This window comes from Melospiza georgiana, chromosome Z (assembly GCF_028018845.1).
Source record: "Melospiza georgiana isolate bMelGeo1 chromosome Z, bMelGeo1.pri, whole genome shotgun sequence".
NCBI classification, from domain to species: domain Eukaryota; kingdom Metazoa; phylum Chordata; class Aves; order Passeriformes; family Passerellidae; genus Melospiza; species Melospiza georgiana.
Genome location: NC_080465.1, coordinates 49342975 through 49355689, shown reverse-complemented (window position 1 = coordinate 49355689; position 12715 = coordinate 49342975). Strand labels below are relative to the sequence as shown.

Genomic DNA, 12715 nt, shown 5'->3' with positions numbered 1-12715 from the left:
GGCCTGCGTCGGCTTTTCGCAGATCGCCTTCCCGGGGGGGAAGGGCCACGTGTGCGCCAAGGGGGAGCTGCAGAGGGGTTCGGCATCGGGACCGGGACCCAGACTCGGGCAGAAATCGAGATCGCCATCGAGCACGGGCCGTGTGGGCGGCTACTGGTGCCAAGGCCGACGGGAGCTCCCGTCACCCCTCAGGGGGCGGGATCGGAAGCGCCCTTATCGCGCGAAGTGTGCGCCCTTCGCGGGGCATTGTGGAAGCGCGGCGGCTAAGATGGCGGAGGCCTTTGGGGATGAGCTCTTCAGCGTGTTCGAGGAGGACGCGGCCGCCGCTGCTTCTGGCGCCAAGAAGAGCAAAACGGCCCCCGCCGAGGGTGCCAGGAGGCCGGGGTAAGTGGCCGCTGTGGTGGCGGGGTGAGGGCTGTAGTGCTGGGCTCGGCTTCTTCCGGCGTGTTTGAGCTGCTGAACCCCTGGGGACTTTGGGAACGTGTGTTAGTGTCTGAAGGGAGGGTACTAGGGGGCTGCAGCCATGCTCCTGATGGTTGTGCCGAAACTGATGCGCAGGAAGTTTTACCTGAACGTGAGGAAAAACTTCTTAAGTGTGTGGGTGACTGTGAACTGGAACAGATTGCTCAGAGTTTGTGGAATCTCTCTTACTGGACGTATTTAAGTCCCATTTGGATCCGCTCCTGTGCCATGTGCTCTAGGAGCGACCTGCTTGGGCAGGGAGGTTGGACCAGATGAGCCGCTGTGGTCGCTTCCAACCTGAGCCATTCTGTAATTCTGTAATTCTGTGACCCATTTTCCCAGGATCCCTGGCTCTAAAGCTGTAGCCAGCTCTGGCTCTGTGGCCTACTGGGGAGTGTGGGGACCTGGTGGCCAGCTTGTCTGGGAACTGGTTGGAAATCCCACAGCTGTTTTTGTGGATCAGGTTACCTGGGTTGTTCCCCAGATGCAGTGGGATCACACTTGCCCTTAAGAGTTTTTTTTCCTTGATAATACGTAAATGAAGGAGGCAAATTTTAAATTTCTTCTGTGTTTTTGTTGCAGGAAAAGATTGGAAGAAAAACCTTCAGTACCAGCCGCAATAGTCAAGCCAAAAAGGGAGGCTGAGATTGATAGTACTGAAAATGTCATTTTGGGGAAAAAACCGAAATTTGAAGATGTTTTATCAGATGATTTTAAGTAAGTGCTCAGCTTAATGTGTGAGGTAGTCCTAGCAAGCTGCCTTGACTAGCCATGTGCCAGTTGGGAACAGCTGATATGAAGGAGTTTTGCAGTGTTTTCCTGTAAAAAAGATGAATTTGTGCAAGTTTGGTTTTCCATTATCTGTTTAAGTGAGAAAATGCTGCTAGTGCAGCCTCAGCAGTGATGAAATCTGGGTATATGTAAAATTATACTGCACACCTGTAGGCCTTTGCAGTAGAAAATGTTCATGACTTTGTAATTACTCATTTGAGTCAGTGGTTCATGGTCAAAGGCATTGTGTTGATTTCACACAGAGCAGGAGACGAGCTGGAAGCCCATGGTAAGAGGCAGGTTTGCTGTGTACCATGAGCTTGAAAGACATAGTTGGCTTGCAATACAGGAAAAAAAATTGGCAATTTGACAAGGCTTTTGAGGCATGTAAGGTGATAACTGCATTATCATTTGGTCTTTCATATAACTTTTGTAAAGTTCAGTGTCAGATTTCTGTGAGAAATTCATGAGAAGACTTCTCAAAACACTGTAGAGAATAAGTGAATAGAAGCAAAACAGAACCAGAGCCAATATTTTACATAATTTCCTGTGTTAGTGGTATCAGTATAATGTGTACATCAGAAATAAACAGTTTCATGGAAAGGGATTCCAATCCCTTCTCATGGCCACAAGAGAAGGAACTGGTAAATGAAAGAGGGGCCTTGTCCTCAGGCAGGTGCTTGGGATGCTTTAAGCTGCCCTTACTCTGTGTTGACTAGTAGCATGAGTACAGGTCTTGAATTTTGTTTCATTATATCTTGAAAAACTCCTCATTTAATAATAAAATTTTATGTAAGCAGATGTGACTCAGGCGCTGTTTTGTGGTGCAATTTTTGAATCAATAGCTACAGTAGACTTATATGGTTGCAAAATTTTAACTTAGAGGTAATAGTCCTGGTAGTAACCTCTGCAGCCTGTCTATGCCAAGACTGCATATCCGTTTTTTTATGTTGCAGTTAAAGCAGACGTGAAATTCAACATGTTCACTTTTATATAAAACAGTATTTTTTAGTACTCTTTGGTAATCCTAATTCATATCTTTTTAGTCTGACAGATCTGATGCCTCAGGTAAAGGTGCAGTCTGTGGAAACTGTTGAAGGTTGTACGCATGAGGTGAGTGCAGTGAGAAGTACATGAAAAATACACACAATAAGTTATAACAAGTCTGTATCATTACCACTATAATAGTATTATTTATTCTTCTTGCAGTTATTATGTCACAGAATCACAGAATTTTTTAGGTTGGAAAAGGCCTTTGAGGTCATTGAGTCCAACCATTAACGTAGCACTGCCAGGTCCTCCCCTAAACCTTGTCCCCTTGTCCCCCTTGTCCCCCATTTACACATCTCTTAAGTGGCTTTAGTGATTATAACCACTTTCCTGGACAGCCTAATCCAATGCTTGATAACTCTTTTCTAATGTCCAGTCTCCCTGTTCACAGTTTAAGGTCATTTCATATTCTCCTTCTTCTTGTTACCTCGGAGGAAAAACTGCCCCCCACCTGGGGATGCCTCAGTGCTACAGAGTTGTTGTGGCCCAAGAGCAGGACCTGGGACTTGACCTTGCTGAATTTCACACCATTGGTCTTTGCTCATTGATCAGTCTGTCCTGATCCCTCTGCAGAGCTTTCCTGCACTCCAGCAGATACAGTATTTCATACAGTATTTAAGACTGTGAGGAGTTTGAAGTCTGTATCTGACTGAGCATGCACAAAATGCACTTGGAAAATTAGTAGGGTATCTTACCAGAAGGAGTTTCAATCATACTTACAATATAATGAGTGATTGTGAAAGAATTGATGGTAATATTGATAGGTTTCTGTATTTGTAAGGTACCAAGAGCATTTGAGAAGAAAAACCTACTGGTTGGTACAACGTGTTTTTCTCTTTGTAATGTGATCAGTGCATTGAAGTATTCTTCTATTCTGGTTCAAGTATGAAAGACTTTCTTCTAAAGCTGATTACTGTTGAAAAATACGTTTTGGTAAAAATGGAAAATTACATTTTTTCATGTGCAAAGTAATAAAAGCTGTCCATTTTCAAATTGTGTTGATGGACATAAATACAAATTCAAATATGAAAAATGCAAACTATTAATGCTTTCTTAAATTAATGTTTTCTTGAAGCATCCTGCATCCATATATGACTATCAGAAAGAGTTTGTGTGAAAATCAAATGTGTAAATTTTAACTTCCTTGTACTGTTATGTCTTTTTATATTCTGTGCTATTTTCTTGATCTAGCTCAAGCTAGTTAGGGTCACATTCAAGGGCTCTGTATCATCAGACTTACATAATGAAGGAACTGTATATACACTTGCTGATCAGGGTTCTGAAGCTCGTGTGTGTAAATTTTTTGTTATTTTGAGATGTCTGTTAAAGGTTTGCCATCACTTAGTGACTGAAGAGAGCTTACGTATTTAAAGTGAATAAATAATAGATATTGGCTTGGAATGGGAATGTTACCAGCATAAATACAGTGTATTTGGAAAGGGATTATCAGTGTGAGCTCAGTAATTGCTTCGAATATCCACTGGCCAGGACACTTGATGGTGTTTTGGCTGAAAAGCTACTGTTACAAGGCAGGTGAAGAAAAAATGTCTCTGACAAGACAGTAGAGCTATCAGAGGAGAGAGAGAAGCAGTGCTGCTTAGGTAGGAGAATATAAAGATTGATTGAAAAGCTCTTGAGAGGAAGGAATAATCCCTTGACACATGAGCTTGTAGAAACAGGATAACAGAAATTCAAATTGATTTTCATACACTTCACATTGCCAGAAGTGTCACTGCTGTGGACACAGAAATCTGCAACGGTTTTTATTTTAAATATCTTTAATAGGTTGCGCTTCCAGCAAATGAAGAATTCACAGGTCTGAAGCCAAGAACTGGAAAAGCTGCAAAAGTATGTGGCAGATTCCATTTATTTTTCTTTTTGTACGTGCTTTACATAGTAAGTGAGAGTAGAGGGAAAAATTATGTACTTTGTCAGTAAGATTTGTAAAAGATGGTCTGTAAGAAGCAAAATTCTCTATTTAAAATTTGGCAGAAAAAATTATGTGTTTGAATGAGGTGGATAGGCTGTTATGATATTCTTTCTGTAACATCAGGCAGGGGCAGCATTCTAGTTCTCTTCCTAAGCTGATAAATAAGTGAAAATTCAGTCATCAGGGCAAGATTTTTATTTGCTATGACAACAAGACATAAGCAAAGATCTTAGGTATGATATAAAAATACTTAAGTACAAAGTCATTGCATAATAGTGGGTTAAGATCAGCAGAAATTACAAGTGTCTCCAGGATTTAATTTGACTCTAATTTGCACACTAGGACAGTCAGAAGAGTAGTTAGATGTAGGTCTGTCTTAAATTTCTGTAATGTTTTTGCTTTTTTCTTCTAGGAGTATCCATTTATTCTTGATGCCTTCCAAAGAGAAGCTATTCTTTGTGTAGATAATAACCAGTCTGTGTTGGTGTCAGCTCACACATCAGCTGGTAAAACTGTTTGTGCTGAGTAAGTACTTTTCTAACAAGCTCTAATGAAAGAACAGTGTGATGTCCCTTCTGTCACTTTCTTGAACCTTCAGTAGCTGTTGTGTTGCAATTTCTTGATACAATATTTAGTCCACCAGTGTTAGAATTGAGTTGTCTATTCTTGATTATCAAAATTACATCTTCCATCATTTAGTGAGTAGTGGAAGGCTTAATTTGTGATTAAGCTTAGCTTTTATTTTTAAACTGTCAAGCTGTAACTGTATAGATTGAAATGGGAGTTTCCTCAATAGAGATTTATGTAAATCTTGAAAAAATACCTTTGTTTTCTAGCTCCTGGCTAGAAGAAGTCAGGACTTTCTTCTGTGGTTTTTTTTTGCTTTGTTAGAAGCAAAGCAAAAGGTTTGGTTTAGTCAGCAACTTCTCTGTCAGGATTTGATTCAGACCTGAAATAAGAAGTGAAATGTACATGGAGATATATTAGAGCATGGGTTCAAATAATAATAGTTTTGTTGTGACACAGTTACAACTACATGTACTCTTGTTTCCATAAAAATAAGGTGACTTGGTCTTTAAAGAGCTTTCACTCTGCAGAGGTGCATGTGTAGTTGCACTGAATTTAATAATCTGGGTAGGAAGTGCTAGATGTATTAGAGCATGGATTCAAATGCTGTGTATCATTCTCTTGGTGTTCTGAATTGCACGATTTATTTTGTTCTAAGGCAAAGTAATACGCTGTCTTCCTGACAGCTGTTAGTATGGATATTGCAGCAGTTAATATGGATATTGTTCGAATACAGGTATGCGATTGCCCTGGCTTTGAGGGAAAAGCAGCGTGTGATATTTACAAGTCCAATTAAAGCTTTGAGTAACCAGAAGTACCGTGAGATGTATGAAGAATTTCAGGATGTTGGTTTGATGACTGGGGATGTCACCATTAATCCTACAGCTTCTTGTTTGGTAATGACAACTGAGGTAAGACAGGCATTAATTCTTGATTTATGTTTTCTTCTCTTTTTGATTGGGGATGTCTACTTTTAAAAGACTAAAATGGCCTAATTACGGTTGAAAATGTTCAAAAGTTCATTATGACTCATTTGAATGTTTTAACTTTTGATTATTTAAAAAGTTAGGTAAATCTCTGTGAATTTGTGGTTTTGAACTGTAAGTTGGGAACTTCTGATTCTAATGTGGAGAAAGTCAGAATTTAATCTCCTGAGTGCTCAAGACACTGAGTCTTCTGTCGATGTAAAATGCTGAAAGTCTGATTTCCTAAATCCTGTGGTCAGTATTTTGTTCTAGAAAGGCAAAATAAGGAGGGCAAAATCATTGAAGGATTGCTGAGTTGTTCCTGGTAGGTGCTAGAACTCTGGGAATAGGTAGCTTTTCACCTTTGTTAACAAAGTATTGTTTACAGAGCTTTGTTGTATTTCTGTTGTAGAAATGCAGCCATGAGTTGAAATTTTCCTCTTTACCTTTACCTCAAAGGAACAGGCATGACTTTGGTAGGGAAATATTAAAAAGATTGAATGATTTGATTTCTGACAAAAAATGTCCCCTTAATCACAGGGAGGTTATCTGTTAGGATGAATTAAAGAGACATCTTGGCAGAAGTAGATCTGTAGAGCTGTAGCAATTACTTGACAGTGGAAGCTTGGAGAAATACGTTGTCTCATTCTTTCACGTTTCTCCTTTCAGAGAAACCAGTTTTTGTCAGGTAGTGAGATTGTTAGATTGGAATGAACTTGGAAAGCAATCTCAAAACCTATCTTTAAATGCTTCTATGTTTTTTGCAAGATATGATTTCATACATCCATGTAAAAGTGAACCAGAAATACTGGCAGTTTCTTACTGATGTCCATGTAACATGACTGTTGTTATTTCACATGGAGGGACTGGGACTCAACTTTTACTTCCTTTTCTAGATCTTGAGAAGTATGCTTTACAGAGGTTCTGAGGTTATGCGTGAAGTCGCATGGGTTATTTTTGATGAAATTCACTACATGAGAGATACAGGTATCCTGTATATACTATTTTTCTTTTCAAATCTTGGTAATTTTTTCCCAAGAACAATTCCTTTTTCTTTTGAAGAGTTAACTCTAATTTCCCCTTGTAAAATCTGTCATCTTTTTGTATAAATAATTCATAATTTATTTCGGCTGAATTGACATAATTATTTGTTGTAGTTTATATTTTCTTCACCAAAGCAGAAATTACTTTGATGCATTTGATATATCCCACTTGTGTAAAGAAGATTTGTTTTATTTTTTTGTCTTAACTTGTTTTTAAGCATGCTTGCTGTTCTTTGGCTTCAGGAATGAGAAATTGCTCTGATCACATACATTTCCCATATGCTTTTCCATTTTCAGAACGTGGTGTGGTTTGGGAAGAGACTATTATTTTGCTTCCTGATAATGTACATTATGTGTTCCTTTCTGCAACTATTCCAAATGCCCGTCAGTTTGCTGAATGGATCTGCCATCTTCACAAACAGGTAATATTTCCAATATGCTGTGCCTCTGTGCTTTTTGTCTTGTGGCTTAATACTGTGTGTTTGGTTGATAACTGGGCCTCTGAGTATCTTTTTAGCAATTTTCGTGCTTTCCTGGCTTCTCTAGCTGTATTCCTACTTTTGCAGGTGTACTGGCTGGTTCTTCTGAATGGCAGCATTAGAACTGTTTCTTAATGTTTATTTTCCACAATTATTTAGGTACCTGCCTGTTTTAAGCAAACATTCTGAATTATGAAACGTGGTGAACATGCAGTGATTTTCTGAGGGCTGATAGACAAGAGGTTATTAGGTGAATTTGGCTGAGGAGCTCTGTAAAAGGCCATGTGGAAATCTAAAGCAAATCTTAAATTCATGGGAAATACTATATATGGTTGCAAGCAAGTGAGAGAAGTGTTATTTAAGAAATCTGTCCTGTCCTGTGACCTTTAGGTTTGAAATTCTATTCCATTTTTTTTTCCAAGATATGCATTTATAGCAAAGACTTTTTGAATTGGAACTGGGGAATTTCTTGTCAACAGGAAGTTGGTCCAATTTAAAAAATATTCTGGCGATTGATCCTTATGTTGTTTGTAATGAAGGGAGTATAGTATAAAAAATGTCTTTTTAAGTTTGGCACAAAGCCTTGACTTTGTTTTGCAGACCATTAGATTGTGGGGTTTTTAAATGCAGATTTGTGTAATATTTAATATTTTAAAGGAAGTGGGATTTTTTTGCCTAAACAAGCTTTCTTAATGCATCAAAACCTTAAATGCTCACAACGGTCTACTGTGACCCTTTCTTAGGTGTTTCAATAATGCTTCAGGCTTTTTCTACAAAATACACATTAACAGGTTTTCCTTTGGTTTTAGAAGATGTTAATATTTCAAGCCTGCTTAGTAATGCTGAAAGAAATACTGTCTGTCTTTACTTTTATTGATGAAAAATTTTTGTAGCCAACTTGTATTCTAAAACATTTGTGAACTTTCATTTTCTTAAGCTATGTCATTAGTACGAAATCCATAGTCAAGAAAGAAAATTTGTTATCTTAGTTTCTGAAAGCCTTATTTTCTGATTTTAGGAGATTGTATTTTAATAGTAATGTATTGCATTTTTCATCATGCAAGTGATATTACAGTGCAATTATGAAATATTTATGTGAATTTTTTCTTTATAGCCTTGCCATGTGATTTACACCGACTATCGACCTACTCCACTGCAGCATTATATATTTCCAGCAGGAGGAGATGGACTCCATCTGGTTGTTGATGAAAATGTAAGGAATGCTCAGTTTGTCTGAAAGATTGTTTTCTTTTCTTCACTTAACAGTGAAAAGCTTGAGCTCTTGCAAAATTTGGATAGGCAGTATAAAGGATGTTTTTGTTAAGTATATCTCTGAATTGCTTTTAGATTTTTGGAGTATTACACAAGAAATTGGTTTTGTATCTAATGTCATGCAATCAGCTGAGTAATACTTCCCTGATATGTCTTAAGTGCCCACATCCTTGTTTGTTTTCTATAATTCATACTGCTTTCTGTAAATTTGCAAAGTGGTTGAAGTTCCTTGTACTGTTTCTCACTCAAAAGAAAACATAGTGGCATGTAAATTTGACTTTAGTTGAGGGACAAAATATTTTCGTTTCTTTAGCTGTTTTTGAACTAAAAACTTGCTTAAGATTTATCATTAGCTCACTCAGCAGTTACTAATGCTGCAAACAGTAGTGCAGCATTTGAAAATACTCCTTCATTGGGCAGTGTAGTTTTGTGTGGACATTCCTAAAAGTCAGTTTTAGTACTGTGCCATTCAGCAGGTCTGGCACGGCGGGTAGAGTGGTGGATAGAGCAATGAGCATTAACTTCAGAGGCGCACCAGTGCAATTCTGAGCTGTGACACTGGCCTAGTAAACTCTCTTGATACCTTATGCATTGTTTTTGTCCTCTTACCTGTGTATAGGTGGGGTATTGGTACTGACTGTGCAAAGCACTAAGCGTGTTTAAGTGGGCTGTGTAAGTAACTATTTACAAAGTTTGTGCTTTGTGTCTAGGGAGATTTCAGAGAAGATAATTTTAATACAGCAATGCAAGTGCTTAGAGATGCAGGAGACTTAGCAAAAGGGGATCAGAAAGGAAGGAAAGGAGGAACAAAAGGTGAGTTTGAACCCATTCTGAGGTAATTTTTGGTATGATTTTTTTCAAAATTCTACGCAAATTGTGCTTGTGTCTCAGTTACTCCATAAGATACTTTTTGTTGTAAAATTTAATCTAAATTAATGAAATCTTTCTGCAGGTCCTTCAAATGTTTTTAAGATTGTGAAGATGATCATGGAAAGGAATTTCCAACCTGTGATTATTTTCAGCTTCAGTAAGAAAGACTGTGAAGCCTATGCACTTCAGATGACAAAGTTAGATTTCAATACAGGTATAGATAAATCCATTTGCATTCTATTCACAGATTCAGTTTGATGTGAAATGCTACTTTTCCTGTTGAACATTTTGTGTAGAACCAAGAGGAAAATACATACCACTTTTTTCATTTATTATGCTGGTGCCTTGAGCTGCATTCTATGGAAAGGTATTGGTGCACAGAGTAATTGGTCATCATCACAGTGTCAAACTGTTCTTTGATTTTAAACTCTATTTCTTGCTCCAGTATGCCATTTATTGTAATAATAACACCAGAATTCCTAGAAGAGTCTCTCTGTAGTGGGAGAAGACTGATCATAAAAAAATATTTCCCAAAATTTTCATGTTACATTCATTAGAAATTATCCTCGCAAAGTCCAGACAACTGTATAACAAACGAGTAGTCTGTTCTTTCTCAACAATGCAATCCAGTTTTCTTTATTTCCTTCTTCCCCTTGCTTCTCAAAGTAAAAACCAGAATATAAACAAAGATGATTTTTAAAATTTTGGCTAAGACCAAGCTTTGCAAGTAAGTTTCAGCTCAGTGCTTCTTGGAAATCTAGAGTTTTAACAAAAATAAGGAATTTTTTTTGTAAATTTGTTGTACTGTTTCATGTTTGTGAGCTGTTCAAGGTTCTTGCCTGCTTATTTGCTCCAGTCTTTGCACGTTTTGGTTTGGTGTGGCAGAATAATGCAGGTGTTTCTGTCAGAAAATTTAAAGATATGTGTAAATGCAGAGGTGTGTTTTCATGTTTTCTTCAGAAGCACACCTTTGAGTGTATATTCTTGATATTCATACTACTTAGTGGTAAGGGTGTAAACTTTTAAGAGTTAACAGGAAAGAGCTTCTGTATCCATGCAGACAGGGATTAGTAGGTAGTAGAGGAACAGGATAGATTTAAGAAATAGGGAGCACATAAGACTGATGAATCCCAGGCTTGGAAGTGGCTGATGTTTGAACTGTTATGAAAGGTTTGTTGTAGTTTTCTTTTTCCTGATCTTCTGCTTCTGGTTACCATCTGACTCCTCTAGTCTTATTGAAGTCTTGGTTGCCTAACCAAGTGTGGGTGGTTTGGTGTAGACTTCGCAGTATTCCATTCAATTTTTATTGTACACTTACGTAGATATTAGAATGTGGTACCACTTTATTTACATCTGGTATTAGCCTTCTTCATTTCGTAACAACTTACAAATTGCCTTCTTAGATGAAGAAAAAAAAATGGTTGAAGAAGTCTTCAATAATGCAATTGATTGTCTCTCAGATGAAGACAAAAAGCTTCCTCAGGTGAGTGGAGTTTGAAAAAAATTCTTTTGAATAGAGTTGAACTGCTGCTGTCCTGTTTTCTGCAACTTGTAAAGTTGTGGGTGTTGTGTAGGGGGAGGGTACAGAAATTATAAAACTGGATAATCTAATTCATCTTCCCAGGTTTTAGTATCTCCTGCATTGCTTTTTGTCATTATGAAAGAGGTGATAAGGATTCCTTCCACTTGCAATTCCAGCAGATGATGTATGTCAGAATTAATAGTGGAGTTCCTACCCCTTGTTTCATTTTTTCCAATTATGTTGAAATAAACATGAGAGTTTGTAAAGAGGTAGACCTGGGTTTAAGAAGTCTGGAAATAGTTCAAGTGGAAGTGCTGTATGCCCTTACCTGTTACTGATTGTTGAGGCTTTCAAAAAGCTGCATTGCATCGATGCATCTCCAATCTAATTTATTGTATCATGCCTATGCATAGTGATGTTTTCCCATCTCTGCAGTGGAAAAATACAAGCTTCTAAGCAAAATACTACAAGATTGAAGAGGTAGTTGTTTTATTTTAAACTGGGGAATAGTGAATTACATGAATGCTAAGGGCAGTGTTGAGGCTTTCCATACAACTTTTAGTAACAAATGCTAAAATTTCTTTGCTGGTCTTTTGTATCTTTCTTCCCAGGTTGAACATGTGCTTCCCCTTCTGAAGCGAGGAATTGGTATTCATCATGGTGGTTTGCTTCCTATATTAAAAGAAACCATAGAAATCCTTTTCTCAGAGGGCCTAATAAAGGTATTTTTCAAGTCCATCTGTAGTTTGTTGTGAATATGAGGCTGATAATCCTGAAAATCCAAGCATGCCTTAGCTCAGGGTATATGCTAGTATTACAGTAGAGATCTACACAATTGCAACTGTAGTTTTAAGTGTTCCTGCTTTTATTTACAAGTATTTGAACTTTCATTGTCTAACTTAAATACTTTCTTCAACTATTTTATGTTACATCTTTCTCCTGTAAATGACTGCGGACATTTACCAAGCTGATTGTTGGTTGTACTAAGGACAAATACTCAAAAAATGAAACCTTAGGTGAAAGTTGTGGTGTTTTTTTTGGATAGCTAACTCCTGTTTTCTTCTTGCAAACTTGAATATTGAAATTAATTACTATTATTAATTAATATAATTTGCACTCCATTATGTTTTCTTTCGGAGTTTTTCACATGGACCCATCTATTTAGTTTTTTTGCTTTCCCAGGAGAAATAAGGAAAAGCAGAAAGATGGTTTGTGTCCAGTTTTTAAGTATTGAATATGACTGTGTTCCCTGTATTGACTGCACAGATATATTAAAATCCAGAGGGGTTTTGTGTAGCAATCTCTGACTATTTTCATGTTTGCTTGAGATCCTCTTTTTTGCTTGCTTAACTTCAGTCTGTTTATTTAGGCCTTATTTGCAACAGAGACTTTTGCTATGGGAATTAATATGCCAGCCAGAACTGTGCTGTTTACAAGTGCCAGTAAATTTGATGGAAAAGATTTCCGATGGGTAAGTGATAAAGAGATTCTGTAGAATAATTGAATTATTTAAACCTTATTAGGATTGAATTTACTCTTAATGTGTTCACCTCAATGTAGTAGAAAATACTTTTTCTTTCAAAAATCTTTGTGTCTCCTCCGTTCATAGTTAATACACAGATTTAGGAAAATAAGGTTCCTCAGATTATCCATGAGGTTGTTTATTAGATACATCAAAAGAGAATTAAATACAGTTTAGCAGCAGTCACTGGATTATTCTAGGACTTCTGCACACCTTTTCCAAAACTGTAATACCCAGATATTTTATTCTGTATCAGAGAACT

The 12715-nt window shown here is 37.5% G+C and overlaps 1 protein-coding gene across 2 annotated transcripts in view; it reads left to right on the top strand.

Annotated features, from left to right (window-relative positions):
• The first annotated feature begins 73 nt into the window (after positions 1-73).
• Positions 74-12715, top strand: part of MTREX (Mtr4 exosome RNA helicase) — a 42000-nt gene continuing 29358 nt past the window's right edge. For both annotated transcript variants that reach the window (XR_009115890.1, XM_058043423.1), the window contains exons 1-14: positions 74-384; positions 1045-1179; positions 2280-2346; positions 4069-4131; positions 4626-4738; positions 5517-5691; positions 6642-6732; positions 7086-7210; positions 8382-8480; positions 9250-9352; positions 9492-9623; positions 10813-10892; positions 11543-11653; positions 12301-12402. Coding sequence is in view for 1 of the 2 variants with exons in the window: in XM_058043423.1 (XP_057899406.1) it covers positions 269-384; positions 1045-1179; positions 2280-2346; positions 4069-4131; positions 4626-4738; positions 5517-5691; positions 6642-6732; positions 7086-7210; positions 8382-8480; positions 9250-9352; positions 9492-9623; positions 10813-10892; positions 11543-11653; positions 12301-12402 (1512 nt within the window). In the remaining variant the exon portion in view is untranslated. The remainder of the gene's footprint in view (positions 385-1044; positions 1180-2279; positions 2347-4068; positions 4132-4625; positions 4739-5516; positions 5692-6641; positions 6733-7085; positions 7211-8381; positions 8481-9249; positions 9353-9491; positions 9624-10812; positions 10893-11542; positions 11654-12300; positions 12403-12715) is intronic.